This window comes from Rhinoderma darwinii, chromosome 11, assembly GCF_050947455.1.
Source record: "Rhinoderma darwinii isolate aRhiDar2 chromosome 11, aRhiDar2.hap1, whole genome shotgun sequence".
Taxonomy (NCBI): Eukaryota; Metazoa; Chordata; class Amphibia; order Anura; family Rhinodermatidae; genus Rhinoderma; species Rhinoderma darwinii.
In genome coordinates, this window is record NC_134697.1 from 100,850,066 (window position 1) to 100,869,208 (window position 19,143).

General features: G+C 51.9%; 1 protein-coding gene across 3 annotated transcripts; it reads right to left on the reverse strand.

Annotated features, from left to right (window-relative positions):
* Positions 1 to 745: 745 nt before the first annotated feature.
* Positions 746 to 18,882, reverse strand: LOC142663504 (uncharacterized). Of its 3 annotated transcripts, none has more exons than XM_075842216.1 (7): positions 18,714 to 18,882; positions 8,942 to 9,090; positions 8,649 to 8,831; positions 8,261 to 8,564; positions 8,069 to 8,184; positions 7,804 to 7,930; positions 746 to 5,215 (listed from the first exon to the last, which is right to left on the reverse strand). In XM_075842216.1, the coding sequence occupies exons 2-7, from the start codon at positions 9,023 to 9,025 to the stop codon at positions 4,167 to 4,169; spliced, it is 1,863 nt and encodes a 620-aa protein (XP_075698331.1). In that variant the 5' UTR covers positions 9,026 to 9,090; positions 18,714 to 18,882; the 3' UTR covers positions 746 to 4,166. The 3 variants fall into 3 exon arrangements, with proteins under 3 accessions (XP_075698331.1, XP_075698333.1, XP_075698332.1); XM_075842218.1 differs by having other exon boundaries at positions 8,069 to 8,166; positions 18,714 to 18,881; XM_075842217.1 differs by lacking the exon at positions 18,714 to 18,882 and adding an exon at positions 10,750 to 10,923.
* Between the last annotated feature and the right edge of the window lie 261 nt (positions 18,883 to 19,143).

Here is a 19,143-nt window from a genome sequence, read left to right on the forward strand (position 1 = left end):
CGGCTTTCGGATGCGGAATCCGTGTTATTAATGCGCAGTGTAATCATTCCTCTACCCGGGATGTTTCCAATGTACGCGAACGGGGTATAAAACACTTCATTCACTTGTATCGCATGCGAAATGTCAGCGGAATCCATCAAATCTTGAACATGGCCGAACTATTCGAGCTCTACCCCAGGCCCCAATCCTCTGCCAGATACCGTTGTATTTTGTATTTTCAATATACACTACCGTTCAAAAGTTTAGGGTCACTTAGAAATTTCCTTATTTTTGACAGAAAAGCAGTTTTTTTCAATGAAGATAACATTAAACTAATCAGAAATCCACTCTATACATTGTTAATGTGGTAAATGACTATTCTAGCTGCAAACGTCTGGTTTTTAATGCAATATCTACATAGGTGTATAGAGGCCCATTTCCAGCAACCATCACTCCAGTGTTCTAATGGTACATTGTGTTTGCTAACTGTGTTAGAAGGCTAATGGATGATTAGAAAACACTTGAAAACCCTTGTGCAATTATGTTAGCACCGCTGTAAACAGTTTTGCTGTTTAGAGGAGCTATAAAACTGACCTTCCTTTGAGCTAGTTGAGAATCTGGAGCATTACATTTGTGGGTTCGATTAAACTCTCCAAATGGCTAGAAAAAGAGAGCTTTCATGTGAAACTCGACAGTCTATTCTTGTTCTTAGAAATGAAGGCTATTCCATGCGAGAAATTGCCAAGAAACTGAAGATTTCCTACAACGGTGTGTACTACTCCCTTCAGGGGACAGCACACACAGGCTCTAACCAGAGTAGAAAGAGAGAAGTGGGAGGCCCCGCTGCACAACTGAGCAACAAGACAAGTACATTAGAGTCTCTAGTGTGAGAAATAGACGCCTCACAGGTCCTCAACTGGCAGCTTCATTAAATAGTACACGCAAAACGCCAGTGTCAACGTCTACAGTGAAGAGGCGACTCCGGGATGCTGGCCTTCAGGGAAGAGGGGCAAAGAAAAAGCCATATCTGCGACTGGCTAATAAAAGGAAAAGATTAATATGGGCAAAAGCACAGACATTGGACAGAGGAAGATTGGAAAACAGTGTTATGGACAGACGAATGGAAGCTTGAGGTGTTTGGATCACACAGAAGAACATTTGTGAGACGCAGAACTGAAAAGATGCTGGAAGAGTGCCTGACGCCATCTGTCAAGCATGGTGGAGGTCATGTGATGGTCTGGGGTAAAGTGGGAGATTTGTACAAGGTAAAAGGGATTGTGAATAAGGAAGGCCATCACTCCGCAACGCCATGCCATACCCTGTGGACAGCGCTTGATTGGAGCCAATTTCATCCTACAACAGGACAATGACCCAAAGCACCTCCAAATGATGCCAGAACTATTTAGGGAAGAAGCCGGCAGCTGGTATTCTATCTGTAATGGAGTGGTCAGTGCAGTCACCAGATCTCAACCCCATAGAGCTGTTGTGTGAGCAGCTTGACCGTATGGTACGCAAGAAGTGCCCATCAAGCCAATCCAACTTGTGGGAGGGGCTTCTGGAAGCATGGGGGGTAAATGTCTCCCGATGACCTCAGCAAATTAACAGCTAGAATGCCAAAGGTCTGCAATGCTGGAATTGCTGCAAATGGAGCGACGAAAGCAAAGTCTGAAGGAGAAAATTATTATTTCTAACCTTGTCAATGTTGTGACTATATTTTCTAGTCATTTTGCAACTCATTTGATAAATATAAGTGTGAGTTTTCATGGAAAACACAAAATTGTCTGGGTGACCCCAAACTTTTGAACGGTAGTGTATTTATTGGCTAGAACAGGAAAATCAGTGAACCGGCTGTATACATTACTTCTTGCCAAAAACGGGATAAGCAAGACATTTGTGCTCCCCCCACAACAAGACCATGAGAAAGCAACCTCACATATGTATACAGAGCTTTACATCTTCATCTCGATATTGAAGTCGAATTTTGTATTATTATAAAAACAGACGGATGATCTACATAGACAAAGCCAATATCTAAAGAGAACGGAGGTGGTCTGCTAAAATAGACATGTTCCTATATACATTCTGTATTCATTTATCACACGAGGATTGAAAACCGCCAGGAATTATTACAGAGAGTTTACTGGAAAATGTTGGACTTTTAATTGTACAAAAAATAACAGAAACCGGACAGCCTCTGTGATATTCCATAATGGCAGGTCTAAAATATATCAGCATAATGAAAGTGAAGCCCAAAACTACGGAATAAGAGCCTGACACACCCAGAAACCGTGGTGGACGATCTGGACAATTCCGCAAATATTTGTCAAACATAAAATATGTATTTTGGTGCGACTTTCAAGATCAAAGTAGGGACTTCGCTTATACAGTCAGTCCTTAAAAGAACTCTATTTTCAAAGTAAACATTAAAAAAATATGTAAAAAAAATGGTGGATTGTTTTCGATGTGGTTACTATCCAAAAATATTCTAGTTTTCCCGCTGGTCAATAGACGACACATACAATAAAATGGCTCCTCCTGTTCGGAAAAGTCTGCACAGCAAAGCTGAAAAGCTGGATTTCCCCAAGCTTAAAATGACTTGATTTCAAATAGAATAATTCTGGTCGGCACTGTAAATGGCAGAGCGGGGGTGCTTTGTTGCAGGGACAAGGTCCACCGATTGGTATCTGTCGAAACACCACGGTACTCCTCTTTAATATCACGTTTCAGAATATTCTTCAACATGGTCTCCATTCTACAGACGTGGCATCCGTCAGTGGACTCTTGTTCCGTAATTTTCGGCTAATTCTACGGACTATTGTCCTGATCACGGTGCGGGAAAGAGCGAAACGTTGGGAGCTTTTTTGCATTACTCTGGTCTTATAAAGTGTCCTCCATGACGAAGAATATCCTGAGACGTGTATATTCCCCATCAAATACAAAATGACTTTTTACCACACGAGGACAGCTCCGACAGACTAGACATGCCGCCGACAATAACGGTGATGAACATGACGTAGTACTGTGATGGGACACTCGAGCAGCAGGTGATGTTAAGGTGTTAAAATGATTGGGTACGGGACCTGGGCCAAGCAATTCTTAGCCTTGTTCACATTACTACTAAAATAGTGTATGACACAAAGAATTAGTCCGCCACCATGAGCGGATCATGCAGTGTATGTACTTTACTACCCGCGAGGAGGGAGCAGAGCCGTTATCCTCATTGTTTAAAAATATTTTGAAAAACGGATGGAAAATACGCTCGTCTGAAAGAGTCCTCAGAAGATAAGGGACTACCGGATGACAGGGACTATAGGCCGAGTCAGACAGCCAGATTTCTGCTATGTGGGATAATCCCAGAAATGGATGTCATTTAGGAAGATGTCAACCATGGCATATTCCGATGAACTAGCGGGACTTCTGAACCAGGAGTATTCTATATATCACGTCCTAGGGCAGGCAGATCCTGATCTCTATAGATCACTACATAAGTGGAGGTTACCATTAGTCCGAGCTCTAGGATACATATACCATGCCCTGCCGGCGTATACAAGCAATTACAAGAAACCTCTCAATGTCATTTCTGGATTAAGAATATGAAATGTTGGGGAATTCATCATATAGCAAATAAATATTCTTCAGATCTAAAATGTCGAGGTATTACGTTGAAAGCCAAAAAACAATGGAGGAATCGGCGTCGTTTTATTTTCTCCAATTCCACCCCACAAATAATTTTTTTTGTTTCCCTGTACATTATGCGGTGCTATTACAATTTGTCTAGCAAAACACAAGCCCTCATTCGGCTAAGTCGACCGAAAAACACAAAAAAGTTATATTCTGGAAGGCTGGGAGAAAAAGAAAAAAAATTGGATGTGTTTCCAAGGGGTTAAATTGGGTTGTCAGGCAGCACATCCCTAGCAACCAGTCTGTCTCAGATTACTTAGATTGTCAGCTCATCTGGGGGCAGAGAAAAGGCTTGGCAGGACTGAAGCCAGGTTTATCTTTTAGTAGAACTATTTGTAAAATTAAATTTGGTGGGCTACCTCTTGAACACAAGGAAGACATAATTCTAGGAAAGGGGATTTCTGTTAAAACAAAATAAAAAACGGGACTAAAATAAAAAATCGATCACCCAGAGTCTGTGTCCTGAAATGGAATTTCCGATAAATCACTTGTATTGCGGAAGCCCCTCATTTGATATGAATTTTCTGATGCTGAACGAGGCCGGGTTTCTGTGAGAAACATTTCCCACACTCAGAACACGTAAAGGGTTTCTCGCCCGTATGAATCCTCTCGTGTTGAATCAGTTTCGATTTGCGTATAAACCCTTTCCCGCACTTGCTGCAGGAGTATGGCTTCTCCCCCGTGTGAATTTTCTGATGCTCGACCACATCATATTTCTGAGTGAAGCATTTCCCACACTCCGAGCACGGAAATGGCTTCTCCCCAGTGTGAACCCGCTGATGTTTGTGTAGTGTAGTTTTCAGAGCAAAACATTTCCCGCACTCGGAACATGAAAACGGCTTTTCGCCCGTGTGAACTCTCTCGTGGCGAACCAGTTTTGACTTCCGTGTAAACCGTAGTCCACACTTGGAGCATGGGAACGGTTTCTCTCCTGTATGAATTTTCTGATGTTCAAGAAAACTATATTTCTGAGTGAAACATTTCCCACACTCGGGACATGAAAATGGCTTCTCCCCTGTGTGAGTTCTCTCGTGACGATCGAGGGTCCATCTGTCTTTAAAGCGTTTTTCACACTCGGCGCATGAAAACCGCTTCTTTACTCCGGTGTGACTTCTCCGGTGTTTGAAATAATGAGATTTCTGCTTGAAACATTTCCCACAGTCAGAACATGAAAATGGTTTTTCCCCCGCATGCAATCGCTCATGTTCAATCAGATTGGCCTTGTACACAAAGCTCCTCCCACATTCGTTACAAGTATGCAGCTTCTCCCCGGTGTGAATTCGCTGATGTATCAGGAGGCTTCCTTTCTTCGAATAACATTTTCCACATTCCAAACATGGATATACTTTACTCTTTATGTGATCTGTACTCTGTGTATTACTACATAACTGATCGAGAGGATTTCCCCCGGTATCTGAAGGATCAGGATATACAGGGAGTATATTTAGAGTGCTCGGACTCTCTTCAGGAGAATCTTCAGTGAAGTTGTCTTTGATTTTACAATCTGGCGATACAATCAAATGTCCGTTTGAAATATTCGTACTGCTCTGAAGATCTGTTGGACCAAAATAAATGAAAAAATATTAATAGATAGATATGAGAGAAAGAGATATCTATATTATTACTTCTGGAGCACAAGATTAGGGAACTTGCTCAGTTGAAGGTAGGACAATATTCAGAACATGATTTTTCCTAAAAGCTATGGTCACGCTCCGAGGTGGGGTAAAATATGGTCACGCCCGAGGTGGGGTAAAATATGGTCACGCCCGAGGTGGGGTAAAATATGGTCAAGCCCGAGGTAGGGTAAAATAAGGTCACGCCAGAGGTAGGGTAAAATAAGGTCACGCCCGAGGTAGGGTAAAATATGGTCACGCCCGAGGTAGGGTAGAATAAGGTCACGCCCGAGGTAGGGTAAAATATGGTCACGCCCGAGGTAGGGTAAAATATGGTCACGCCCGAGGTGGGGTAAAATATGGTCACGCCCGAGGTGGGGTAAAATATGGTCACGCCCGAGGTGGGGTAAAATATGGTCACGCCCGAGGTGGGGTAAAATATGGTCACGCCCGAGGTGGGGTAAAATATGGTCACGCCCGAGGTGGGGTAAAATATGGTCACGCCCGAGGTGGGGTAAAATATGGTCACGCCCGAGGTGGGGTAAAATATGGTCACGCCCGAGGTAGGGTAAAATATGGTCAAGCCCGAGGTAGGGTAAAATATGGTCATGCCCGAGGTAGGGTAAAATAAGGTCACGCCCGAGGTAGGGTAAAATATGGTCACGCCCGAGGTAGGGTAAAATATGGTCACGCCCGAGGTAGGATCACGTTGAGAAGTTATTGTGGAGCTCAGATAACATGACTTTGTTCCAATTCAGATTATGGTTCTGTAATGACAGGGTAGGGAGACAGACAGGTGAGCCCTAATCTACCCGCCACTCAGTCCCTGCTTACTTGCAACGACCCGTCCTAAGTGACGGGGTACAACTGGGCGACGGTCCCTGCGCTCAGTAAGTGCAAGACAGACAAACAGACAAGGGTACACAGAAGCTAGGGAAACGGGGCAGCTGCCCACGGAGACACCGTGAGCAACAAGAGTAGTGAACGAGCCGAGTCAAACCAGGAGAGAACGAGGTACAAAACGCTGAGCAGGAGAGTGGTCAGAAAGCCAAGGTCAATAACAAGCAGAGGATCAGTAGTACAAGCAGCAGCAGCAAGCCAGGAAACAAAGCATAGAAGAATCACAGGCAAAGGAGGAACAGGAAAGGCAGGTATAAATAGACAGAGGGCGGGAGCTAACTCCGTCTGGCCAGGCTGTAATAGGCTCTCCCACTCCTAAGCCTGCCATCCTGAGTGGTGGAAGATGGAGTCAGTCTCACAGACATAGGAGCAGGTCCAGACTGATTACCTATGGGCGTTGACACAGACGCTGTGTCTGGCAAATCCTTTACAGGTTCCTTTAGGATTAAAAAGCGAATTCCGGCTTTATAGACAGCCACCTGGCACGAGCCGATAGAGAATGAGCAAAAACATCTCTTGCAATGGAGCCAATGGTCATGGCAGAAGAAAAATATTTTAAAGTGCAAAAGTAATGAAAGTAGAAAAAAACAAAAGCAAAACTGACCAAATCTTCAATGTGTGAATAAGGCCTTAAGGGGGTTACCTACTTTGCACAATGCCTATTTGTGAGGAGGGACCTTTGATAATTACAAGGTATACCTCTGTCGAGACCCCCAGCGATCAGCTGTAATCCGTGTGGGAACCTGTTCAATTTCTCTGTAGTGCCACCTCAGGGGAAATAAAGCATTACACCCACCCATGCAATCATTGAGCTGCCAATGTAATCGGTGATCTATTAATTCAGAATTTCCTAACAGAGTATTTAAATATTGGGTTTTTAAAGGGGTTATCCCAGAATCAACAATTATGACCTATCCCCAGTACCCCGTTCCTCCTCACTGCTCGAACATAGTAAGGACTTTGAATGGGCCGGCGTTGGCGGTTTCCGTCAGCCCCATAGACATTGAATGAAGTGGTGGGCACATGTTCTATTTAAGCTTCTCCTCAATGCGGAGGATGCCGTGAAGAGGAACGGGGGTTTCGGGACCCACGACGTTTACGTTAAATTGATCCCTGAGACGTATGCCATACAGTAGTATCTGTCACCCATAGACTCCCATGTTAAAAAAAAACCTTTATACCACGTGGTATATGTTTTTCTGTGGGATTCCGTTGGAAGGAAAAGCATAGTCTACTACATTGTTCCATACTAAAGAAAATAAAAGTATGCCAACATATACCAGCCCGACGGTGGCCAATAGGACACTCCTTCAGCTGAGGCCAATGTGCACACTACAAGTAGGGCAAAAACGTGATGAGAACAGTGGCCTTGCACGAGAACGGGGGCCTTGCACGAGAACAACTCTGGCTGATAATATATTTCCCCATGCCGCAGCCACTGCAGGGGAAATGTAGTATTACAAAGGGCCCATTTAAATGAATGGCTGACCATGTAATATAAGAAGCCGCTCTGACTTAGGGGCTCCGTGCTTTGCCGGATAAAGAGGGGCCCCTAAAATAGCGTTCACCCCCTATGATGTCCATATGCCCTAATAGGACTTGTGGCTCTACTGCAGCTATTATAACTCACCTCCTGGGCGGATATCTACAGGAATTTCCTCCTCTTTGATTTGTCTACCACATCGCATATACATCTCCTCCTCCTCCTCCTCTTCTTCCTCAACAACTTCTACTTTAATATGAACCAGATTTTCGACCTAAATATGCGAGTGAGGAAAAAATCTATAAGCAGGAGGCTAAGACGATATATATATATATTTCAAAGAGTTTCAAAATAGACCAGAAAGTGTAAATTTCCTGCTATTGTGATTCGACAGGACGCCAGACCAATCTACCTCATAATCCTCTTGGTCACTGAGATCTTCCTCTGGACCATCCTGGGAATACGGGGGACTCAGACACCTCTGTGGTGAATTTCTCTTCCTGGATCCATCTGTAGGACACACAGCGACTGAATATATTGTTATATGTAATGATGGGAGGATCTGGGTGAACCTCAAACTGCTCTCCTGAAACTCTACTCTTACCGGGTGATGTGCGGTCCTGGTGGTCCTCCATCATGATGTCCTTGTACAGATCCTTCTTACCCAGTGATGTGCGGTTCCGCGGGTCCTCCATCATGACCTCCTTGTACAGATCCCTCTTACTCGGAGGTGTGCGGTCCCGGTGGTCCTCCATCATGATGTTCTTGTACAGATCCCTCTTACCCGGTGGTGTGCGGTCCCGGTGGTCCTCCATCATGGCGTCCTTGTACAGATCCTTGTGTTCTTCTATATACTCCCACTCCTCCATGGAGAAATAGACGGCGACATCCTGACATCTTATAGGAACCTGACACACGATGATACAGTCATCACCCAGACACATTATACCTTGTGTTATTATATAATGTCCCAGCATTCCCGGCAGTGTCACCTCTCCAGTCAGCAGCTCGATGATCTTGTGGGTGAGGTCCAGGATCTTCTCGTTGTTCCTCTCACGGATCAGTGAGTGAGGTGGAGGCTCCGTGATGGGGGTCGGGGTCCTGCTCCATCCTCCGGACTCATGACTGCCGGGGGTCACACTCTCTCTAGACGTCGTCTTCACTACTTTACAATCCTGAGTATGGAGGAAGACTATGATAAATATTATATACATTCCCGGACTCCATCACCTCTGTTGGTAGTGATAAGAGTGACGTCATGTGACATCATTCCCAGAATCCTCACCTCTCCGGTCAGCAGGTAGATGATCTCCAGGGTGAGGTTTAATATCCTCTCGTTCATCCTGTGCCCATCCGGGGCCATCCTCATTAGGTCAGGGGAGGGGTCGCGTCTTGAGGAGGAAGCCGATTATAAGAAGACCACACAGGATGGTTCTAGATAGTAGATAACAATAATGGTCCAGGAGATATTATCACGGAATATGAATGATGACATCACATGCAGCCATACTCTCGGTCACGTTGTACATTTACAGACAGCCACAAATCGTCCCACCCCCTAGTGTCAGGTGAACAGTGCCCCCAAAAGAGCCAGCCACATATTGCTCCCATAACAGAGACAGGCACATGATGCCCCCCACAGTGTCAGGAACATAGTGCCACCATAATAGAACCAGCCTCACAGTCCTCCGTCTAATGATGGCAGGGCGGCTCTCTTTTGATAGCTGCCTGTGTTGGGAACTGTACAGACTGGCACCATGGGCCGTAGGTTGTGCACCCCTGTATTAGAGCGTTTACCAAGTGTAGGTCCTACAAAGTTATATATTACATAGTTTGTACGGTTGAAAAAAGACACATGTCCATCAAGTTCAACCAAGGGATGGGAAAGGGGAAGTAAAACATTTCTACACATAGCAGTTAATATTTTTTTGTTCTAGGAAATTATCTAAGCCTTTTTTAAAGCCATCTACTGTCCCTGCTGCGACCAGCTCCTGCGGTGTCTACTGTCCCTGCTGTGACCAGCTCCTGCGGTGTCTACTGTCCCTGCTGCGACCAGCTCCTGCGGTGTCTCCTGTCCCTGCTGCGACCAGCTCCTGCGGTGTCTCCTGTCCCTGCTGCGACCAGCTCCTGCGGTGTCTCCTGTCCCTGCTGTGACCAGCTCCTGCGGTGTCTCCTGTCCCTGCTGTGACGGCTCCTGCGGTGTCTCCTGTCCCTGCTGTGACGGCTCCTGCGGTGTCTACTGTCCATGCTGTGACCAGCTCCTGTGGTAGGCTATTCCATAGATTCACAGTTCTCACTGTAAAGAAGCCTTGTCGCCTCTGCAGGTTGAACCTTTTTTTCTCCAGACGGAGGGAGTGCCCCCTTGTTTTTTGAGGGGGTTTTACATGGAACAGGATTTCACCATATTTTTTGTATGCGCCATTCATATATTTATATAAGTTAATCATGTCCCCCCTTAGTCGTCTTTTTTCAAGGCTAAATAGGTTTAATTCTTTCAATCTTTCCTCATAACTTAGATTCTCCGCGCCCCTAATTAGCTTCGTTGCTCTTCTTTGTATTTTTCCTCCTTTCTATGAACTGGAGCCCAGAACTGAACTGCATATTCTAGATGGGGCCTCACTAATGCTTTGTAAAGTGGTAATATTACATCTCTGTCCCGCGAGTCCATGCCTCTTTTTATACACGACAATATTTTGCTGGCCTTTGAAGCAGCTGATTGACACTGCATGCTGAAATTTAGTTTATGATTTACAAGTACACCCAGATCCTTCTCCACAAGTGACTCCCCCAGTGTAGCGCCCCCTAGGACATATGATGCTTGCAGGTTTTTCGTACCCAGATGCATAACTTTACATTTATCTACATTAAACTTCATTTGCCAAGTGGACGCCCAAACACTTAGTTTGTTTAAATCTGCCTGTAATTCATGAACATCTTCCATAGTCTGAACTATATTACATAGCTTGGTGTCATCTGCAAAAATAGAAATAGTGCTATTAATCCCATCCTCTATATGGCGGCTATCACTCCAAGACACAAAGTACGGCTCTGATGTCAGGGACAAGGGATACACCGGGATAGGAGCGTCCTTACAATACTGTATAATGCCTCCCCGGCAAACCGGCAGCTGATAACGGACTCAACATGGGCACCGTGGGTACGTCATAAACACCTATAGATGACGGAGAATAATAGCACCGCCATCGAGTAAGAGTCCGGTACAACGTGCACCTACAGCCGCGTGTCAGGTATAACGTGCACCTACAACCGCGTGTCCCGTATAACGTGCACCTACAGCCGCGTGTCCCGTATAACGTGCGCCTACAGCCGCGTGTCCGGTATAACGTGCACCTACAGCCGCGTGTCCCGTATAACGTGCACCTACAGCCGCGTGTCAGGTATAACGTGCACCTACAGCCGCGTGTCAGGTATAACGTGCACCTACAGCCGCGTGTCCCGTATAACGTGCGCCTACAGCGGCGTGTCCCGTATAACGTGCGCCTACAGCCGCGTGTCCGGTATAACGTGCCCCTACAGCCGCGTGTCCCGTATAACGTGCCCCTACAGCCGCGTGTCCCGTATAACGTGCCCCTACAGCCGCGTGTCCCGTATAACGTGCGCCTACAGCCGCGTGTCCCGTATAACGTGCGCCTACAGCCGCGTGTCCCGTATAACGTGCGCCTACAGCCGCGTGTCCCGTATAACGTGCGCCTACAGCCGCGTGTCCGGTATAACGTGCGCCTACAGCCGCGTGTCCGGTATAACGTGCGCCTACAGCCGCGTGTCCCGTATAACGTGCGCCTACAGCCGCGTGTCCGGTATAACGTGCGCCTACAGCCGCGTGTCCCGTATAACGTGCACCTACAGCCGCGTGTCCCGTATAACGTGCGCCTACAGCCGCGTGTCCCGTATAACGTGCGCCTACAGCCGCGTGTCCGGTATAACGTGCGCCTACAGCCGCGTGTCCGGTATAACGTGCGCCTACAGCCGCGTGTCCGGTATAACGTGCGCCTACAGCCGCGTGTCCGGTATAACGTGCGCCTACAGCCGCGTGTCCGGTATAACGTGCGCCTACAGCCGCGTGTCCGGTATAACGTGCGCCTACAGCCGCGTGTCCGGTATAACGTGCGCCTACAGCCGCGTGTCCGGTATAACGTGCGCCTACAGCCGCGTGTCCGGTATAACGTGCGCCTACAGACGCGTGTCCGGTATAACGTGCGCCTACAGACGCGTGTCCGGTATAACGTGCGCCTACAGACGCGTGTCCGGTATAACGTGCGCCTACAGACGCGTGTCCCGTATAACGTGCGCCTACAGCCGCGTGTCCCGTATAACGTGCGCCTACAGCCGCGTGTCCCGTATAACGTGCGCCTACAGCCGCGTGTCCCGTATAACGTGCGCCTACAGCCGCGTGTCCCGTATAACGTGCGCCTACAGCCGCGTGTCCCGTATAACGTGCGCCTACAGCCGCGTGTCCCGTATAACGTGCGCCTACAGCCGCGTGTCCCGTATAACGTGCGCCTACAGCCGCGTGTCCGGTATAACGTGCGCCTACAGCCGCGTGTCCGGTATAACGTGCGCCGACAGCCGCGTGTCCGGTATAACGTGCGCCGACAGCCGCGTGTCCGGTATAACGTGCGCCTACAGCCGCGTGTCCCGTATAACGTGCACCTACAGCCGCGTGTCCCGTATAACGTGCACCTACAGCCGCGTGTCCCGTATAACGTGCACCTACAGCCGCGTGTCCCGTATAACGTGCACCTACAGCCGCGTGTCCCGTATAACGTGCACCTACAGCCGCGTGTCCCGTATAACGTGCACCTACAGCCGCGTGTCCGGTATAACGTGCACCTACAGACGCGTGTCCCGTATAACGTGCACCTACAGCCGCGTGTCCCGTATAACGTGCCCCTACAGCCGCGTGTCCCGTATAACGTGCGCCTACAGCCGCGTGTCCCGTATAACGTGCGCCTACAGCCGCGTGTCCCGTATAACGTGCGCCTACAGCCGCGTGTCCCGTATAACGTGCGCCTACAGCCGCGTGTCCGGTATAACGTGCGCCGACAGCCGCGTGTCCGGTATAACGTGCGCCTACAGCCGCGTGTCCGGTATAACGTGCGCCTACAGCCGCGTGTCCCGTATAACGTGCGCCTACAGCCGCGTGTCCCGTATAACGTGCGCCTACAGCCGCGTGTCCCGTATAACGTGCCCCTACAGCCGCGTGTCCCGTATAACGTGCCCCTACAGCCGCGTGTCCCGTATAACGTGCCCCTACAGCCGCGTGTCCCGTATAACGTGCGCCTACAGCCGCGTGTCCCGTATAACGTGCGCCTACAGCCGCGTGTCCCGTATAACGTGCGCCTACAGCCGCGTGTCCCATATAACGTGCGCCTACAGCCGCGTGTCCCGTATAACGTGCGCCTACAGCCGCGTGTCCCGTATAACGTGCGCCTACAGCCGCGTGTCCCGTATAACGTGCGCCTACAGCCGCGTGTCCGGTATAACGTGCGCCTACAGCCGCGTGTCCCGTATAACGTGCACCTACAGCCGCGTGTCCCGTATAACGTGCGCCTACAGCCGCGTGTCCCGTATAACGTGCGCCTACAGCCGCGTGTCCCGTATAACGTGCGCCTACAGCCGCGTGTCCCGTATAACGTGCGCCTACAGCCGCGTGTCCCGTATAACGTGCGCCTACAGCCGCGTGTCCCGTATAACGTGCGCCTACAGCCGCGTGTCCCGTATAACGTGCGCCTACAGCCGCGTGTCCGGTATAACGTGCCCCTACAGCCGCGTGTCCCGTATAACGTGCCCCTACAGCCGCGTGTCCCGTATAACGTGCCCCTACAGCCGCGTGTCCCGTATAACGTGCCCCTACAGCCGCGTGTCCCGTATAACGTGCCCCTACAGCCGCGTGTCCCGTATAACGTGCGCCTACAGCCGCGTGTCCCGTATAACGTGCGCCTACAGCCGCGTGTCCCGTATAACGTGCGCCTACAGCCGCGTGTCCGGTATAACGTGCGCCTACAGCCGCGTGTCCGGTATAACGTGCGCCTACAGACGCGTGTCCCGTATAACGTGCACCTACAGCCGCGTGTCCCGTATAACGTGCACCTACAGCCGCGTGTCCCGTATAACGTGCCCCTACAGCCGCGTGTCCCGTATAACGTGCGCCTACAGCCGCGTGTCCCGTATAACGTGCGCCTACAGCCGCGTGTCCCGTATAACGTGCGCCTACAGCCGCGTGTCCCGTATAACGTGCGCCTACAGCCGCGTGTCCGGTATAACGTGCACCGACAGCCGCGTGTCCGGTATAACGTTCACCTACAGCCGCGTGTCCGGTATAACGTGCGCCTACAGCGGCGTGTCCCGTATAACGTGCGCCTACAGCGGCGTGTCCCGTATAACGTGCGCCTACAGCCGCGTGTCCGGTATAACGTGCCCCTACAGCCGCGTGTCCCGTATAACGTGCCCCTACAGCCGCGTGTCCCGTATAACGTGCCCCTACAGCCGCGTGTCCCGTATAACGTGCGCCTACAGCCGCGTGTCCCGTATAACGTGCGCCTACAGCCGCGTGTCCCGTATAACGTGCGCCTACAGCCGCGTGTCCCGTATAACGTGCGCCTACAGCCGCGTGTCCGGTATAACGTGCGCCTACAGCCGCGTGTCCGGTATAACGTGCGCCTACAGCCGCGTGTCCCGTATAACGTGCGCCTACAGCCGCGTGTCCGGTATAACGTGCGCCTACAGCCGCGTGTCCCGTATAACGTGCACCTACAGCCGCGTGTCCCGTATAACGTGCACCTACAGCCGCGTGTCCCGTATAACGTGCGCCTACAGCCGCGTGTCCCGTATAACGTGCGCCTACAGCCGCGTGTCCCGTATAACGTGCGCCTACAGCCGCGTGTCCCGTATAACGTGCGCCTACAGCCGCGTGTCCCGTATAACGTGCGCCTACAGCCGCGTGTCCCGTATAACGTGCCCCTACAGCCGCGTGTCCCGTATAACGTGCCCCTACAGCCGCGTGTCCCGTATAACGTGCACCTACAGCCGCGTGTCCCGTATAACGTGCGCCTACAGCCGCGTGTCCCGTATAACGTGCGCCTACAGCCGCGTGTCCCGTATAACGTGCGCCTACAGCCGCGTGTCCCGTATAACGTGCGCCTACAGCCGCGTGTCCCGTATAACGTGCGCCTACAGCCGCGTGTCCGGTATAACGTGCGCCTACAGCCGCGTGTCCGGTATAACGTGCGCCTACAGCCGCGTGTCCCGTATAACGTGCGCCTACAGCCGCGTGTCCGGTATAACGTGCGCCTACAGCCGCGTGTCCCGTATAACGTGCGCCTACAGCCGCGTGTCCCGTATAACGTGCGCCTACAGCCGCGTGTCCCGTATAACGTGCGCCTACAGCCGCGTGTCCCGTATAACGTGCGCCTACAGCCGCGTGTCCCGTATAACGTGCGCCTACAGCCGCGTGTCCCGTATAACGTGCGCCTACAGCCGCGTGTCCCGTATAACGTGCGCCTACAGCCGCGTGTCCCGTATAACGTGCCCCTACAGCCGCGTGTCCCGTATAACGTGCCCCTACAGCCGCGTGTCCCGTATAACGTGCACCTACAGCCGCGTGTCCCGTATAACGTGCGCCTACAGCCGCGTGTCCCGTATAACGTGCGCCTACAGCCGCGTGTCCCGTATAACGTGCGCCTACAGCCGCGTGTCCGGTATAACGTGCGCCTACAGCCGCGTGTCCGGTATAACGTGCGCCTACAGCCGCGTGTCCCGTATAACGTGCGCCTACAGCCGCGTGTCCGGTATAACGTGCGCCTACAGCCGCGTGTCCGGTATAACGTGCTCCTACAGCCGCGTGTCCCGTATAACGTGCACCTACAGCCGCGTGTCCCGTATAACGTGCACCTACAGCCGCGTGTCCCGTATAACGTGCACCTACAGCCGCGTGTCCCGTATAACGTGCACCTACAGCCGCGTGTCCCGTATAACGTGCACCTACAGCCGCGTGTCCCGTATAACGTGCACCTACAGCCGCGTGTCCCGTATAACGTGCACCTACAGCCGCGTGTCCCGTATAACGTGCGCCTACAGCCGCGTATCCGGTATAACGTGCGCCTACAGCCGCGTGTCCGGTATAACGTGCGCCTACAGCCGCGTGTCCCGTATAACGTGCACCTACAGCCGCGTATCCGGTATAACGTGCGCCTACAGCCGCGTGTCCCGTATAACGTGCACCTACAGCCGCGTATCCGGTATAACGTGCGCCTACAGCCTCGTGTCCTGTGTAACGTGCGCCTACAGCCTCGTGTCCTGTATAACGTGCACCTACAGCCGCGTTTCCGGTATAACGTGCGCCTACAGCCGCGTGTCCGGTATAAGGTGCGCCTACAGCCGCGTGTCCCGTATAACGTGCACCTACAGCCGCGTGTCCGGTAGAACGTGCACCTACAGCCGCGTGTCCCGTATAACGTGCGCCTACAGCCGCGTGTCCGGTATAACGTGCGCCTACAGCCGCGTGTCCCGTATAACGTGCACCTACAGCCGCGTGTCCCGTATAACATGCACCTACAGCCGCGTGTCCCGTATAACGTGCACCTACAGCCGCGTGTCCGGTATAACGTGCACCTACAGCCGCGTGTCCCGTATAACGTGCACCTACAGCCGCGTGTCCGGTATAACGTGCGCCTACAGCCGCGTGTCCGGTATAACGTGCACCTACAGCCGCGTGTCCGGTATAACGTGCACCTACAGCCGCGTGTCCCGTATAACGTGCGCCTACAGCCGCGTGTCCCGTATAACGTGCGCCTACAGCCGCGTGTCCGGTATAACGTGCACCTACAGCCGCGTGTCCGGTATAACGTGCGCCTACAGCCGCGTGTCCGGTATAACGTGCGCCTACAGCCGCGTGTCCGGTATAACGTGCGCCTACAGCCGCGTGTCCCGTATAACGTGCGCCTACAGCCGCGTGTCCCGTATAACGTGCGCCTACAGCCGCGTGTCCCGTATAACGTGCACCTACAGCCGCGTGTCCGGTATAACGTGCGCCTACAGCCGCGTGTCCGGTATAACGTGCGCCTACAGCCGCGTGTCCCGTATAACGTGCGCCTACAGCCGCGTGTCCGGTATAACGTGCGCCTACAGCCGCGTGTCCGGTATAACGTGCGCCTACAGCCGCGTGTCCGGTATAACGTGCGCCTACAGCCGCGTGTCCGGTATAACGTGCGCCTACAGCCGCGTGTCCCGTATAACGTGCGCCTACAGCCGCGTGTCCGGTATAACGTGCGCCTACAGCCGCGTGTCCCGTATAACGTGCGCCTACAGCCGCGTGTCCGGTATAACGTGCACCTACAGCCGCGTGTCCCGTATAACGTGCACCTACAGCCGCGTGTCCGGTATAACGTGCGCCTACAGCCGCGTGTCCGGTATAACGTGCACCTACAGCCGCGTGTCCGGTATAACGTGCACCTACAGCCGCGTGTCCCGTATAACGTGCGCCTACAGCCGCGTGTCCCGTATAACGTGCGCCTACAGCCGCGTGTCCGGTATAACGTGCACCTACAGCCGCGTGTCCGGTATAACGTGCGCCTACAGCCGCGTGTCCGGTATAACGTGCACCTACAGCCGCGTGTCCGGTATAACGTGCACCTACAGCCGCGTGTCCGGTATAACGCGCACCTACAGCCGCGTGTCCTGTATAACGTGCACCTACAGCCGCGTGTCCGGTATAACGCGCGCCTACAGCCGCGTGTCCCGTATAACGCGCCCCTACAGCCGCGTGTCCCGTATAACGTGCCCCTACAGCCGCGTGTCCCGTATAACGTGCACCTACAGCCGCGTGTCCGGTATAACGTGCACCTACAGCCGCGTGTCCCGTATAACGTGCCCCTACAGCCGCGTGTCCCGTATAACGTGCGCCTACAGCCGCGTGTCCGGTATAACGTGCGCCTACAGCCGCGTGTCCGGTATAACGTGCACCTACAGCCGCGTGTCCGGTATAACGTGCACCTACAGCCGCGTGTCCCGTATAACGTGCACCTACAGCCGCGTGTCCCGTATAACGTGCACCTACAGCCGCGTGTCCGGTATAACGTGCACCTACAGCCGCGTGTCCGGTATAACGTGCACCTACAGCCGCGTGTCCGGTATAACGTGCACCTACAGCCGCGTGTCCCGTATAACGTGCACCTACAGCCGCGTGTCCCGTATAACGTGCACCTACAGCCGCGTGTCCCGTATAACGTGCACCTACAGCCGCGTGTCCCGTATAACGTGCACCTACAGCCGCGTGTCCCGTATAACGTGCACCTACAGCCGCGTGTCCCGTATAACGTGCGCCTACAGCCGCGTGTCCCGTATAACGTGCGCCTACAGCCGCGTGTCCCGTATAACGTGCGCCTACAGCCGCGTGTCCCGTATAACGTGCACCTACAGCCGCGTGTCCCGTATAACGTGCACCTACAGCCGCGTGTCCCGTATAACGTGCGCCTACAGCCGCGTGTCCCGTATAACGTGCGCCTACAGCCGCGTGTCCGGTATAACGTGCGCCTACAGCCGCGTGTCCCGTATAACGTGCACCTACAGCCGCGTGTCCCGTATAACGTGCGCCTACAGCCGCGTGTCCCGTATAACGTGCGCCTACAGCCGCGTGTCCTGTATAACGTGCACCTACAGCCGCGTGTCCTGTATAACGTGCACCGACAGCCGCGTGTCCCGTATAACGTGCGCCTACAGCCGCGTGTCCCGTATAACCAACTGGCGACACGGTGCCTCATTATCACAACTGTTGCCAATAGCAACCAATCATAGCTTTCCTTTTTCCAGAGCAGCACAAGAAATGAAAGCCGAGCTCTGATTGGTTGCTACGGGCAACAGGGACGGTTTCACTGTCCTAATGACTTCATCCAGCAAGACATCTTATCGACAGCTCCTAGTCTCTCCTGTATACCGGTCTCCAGGGACGGGCTCTCCCGTGTATACTGCTCTATTACAGACTGGAGGATATATAGGGTACTGCAGCCACAACACTATTAATAATACGATGTTCTCATTACCTCCGGCAGTAGACACCCGGCTCTCTGACGAGGAACTGGAAGCAGCAAGGACAATCCACCAGTCATGTGACTGCAGCCAATCAACAAAGGACCACAACAAAATGGCCGCCGCGCCGCTGCTCCGTGCGTTATCTTCTGTATTTAGGGGGTTTATAAGGGGACATCCTCAGCTGATGGTATTCAGTACGTTCGCTTTACTTACCGAGCCGAAACGAGGGAGAAGGAATATAGTCAGCGAGCGGCTTCTAAAGGACCACAACAAAATGGCCGCCGCATCTCTGCGCTGTGGTAAACATCATATTTATGTCAGGGTCACATAATCTGGACCACAATTTATTATGTGATCACCCGGAAAAGGGACGGAAATAAGATTTTATCAAGAGACCACAACAAATCTGCAGCATACCTGCCAACATTCAAGTATCACGAA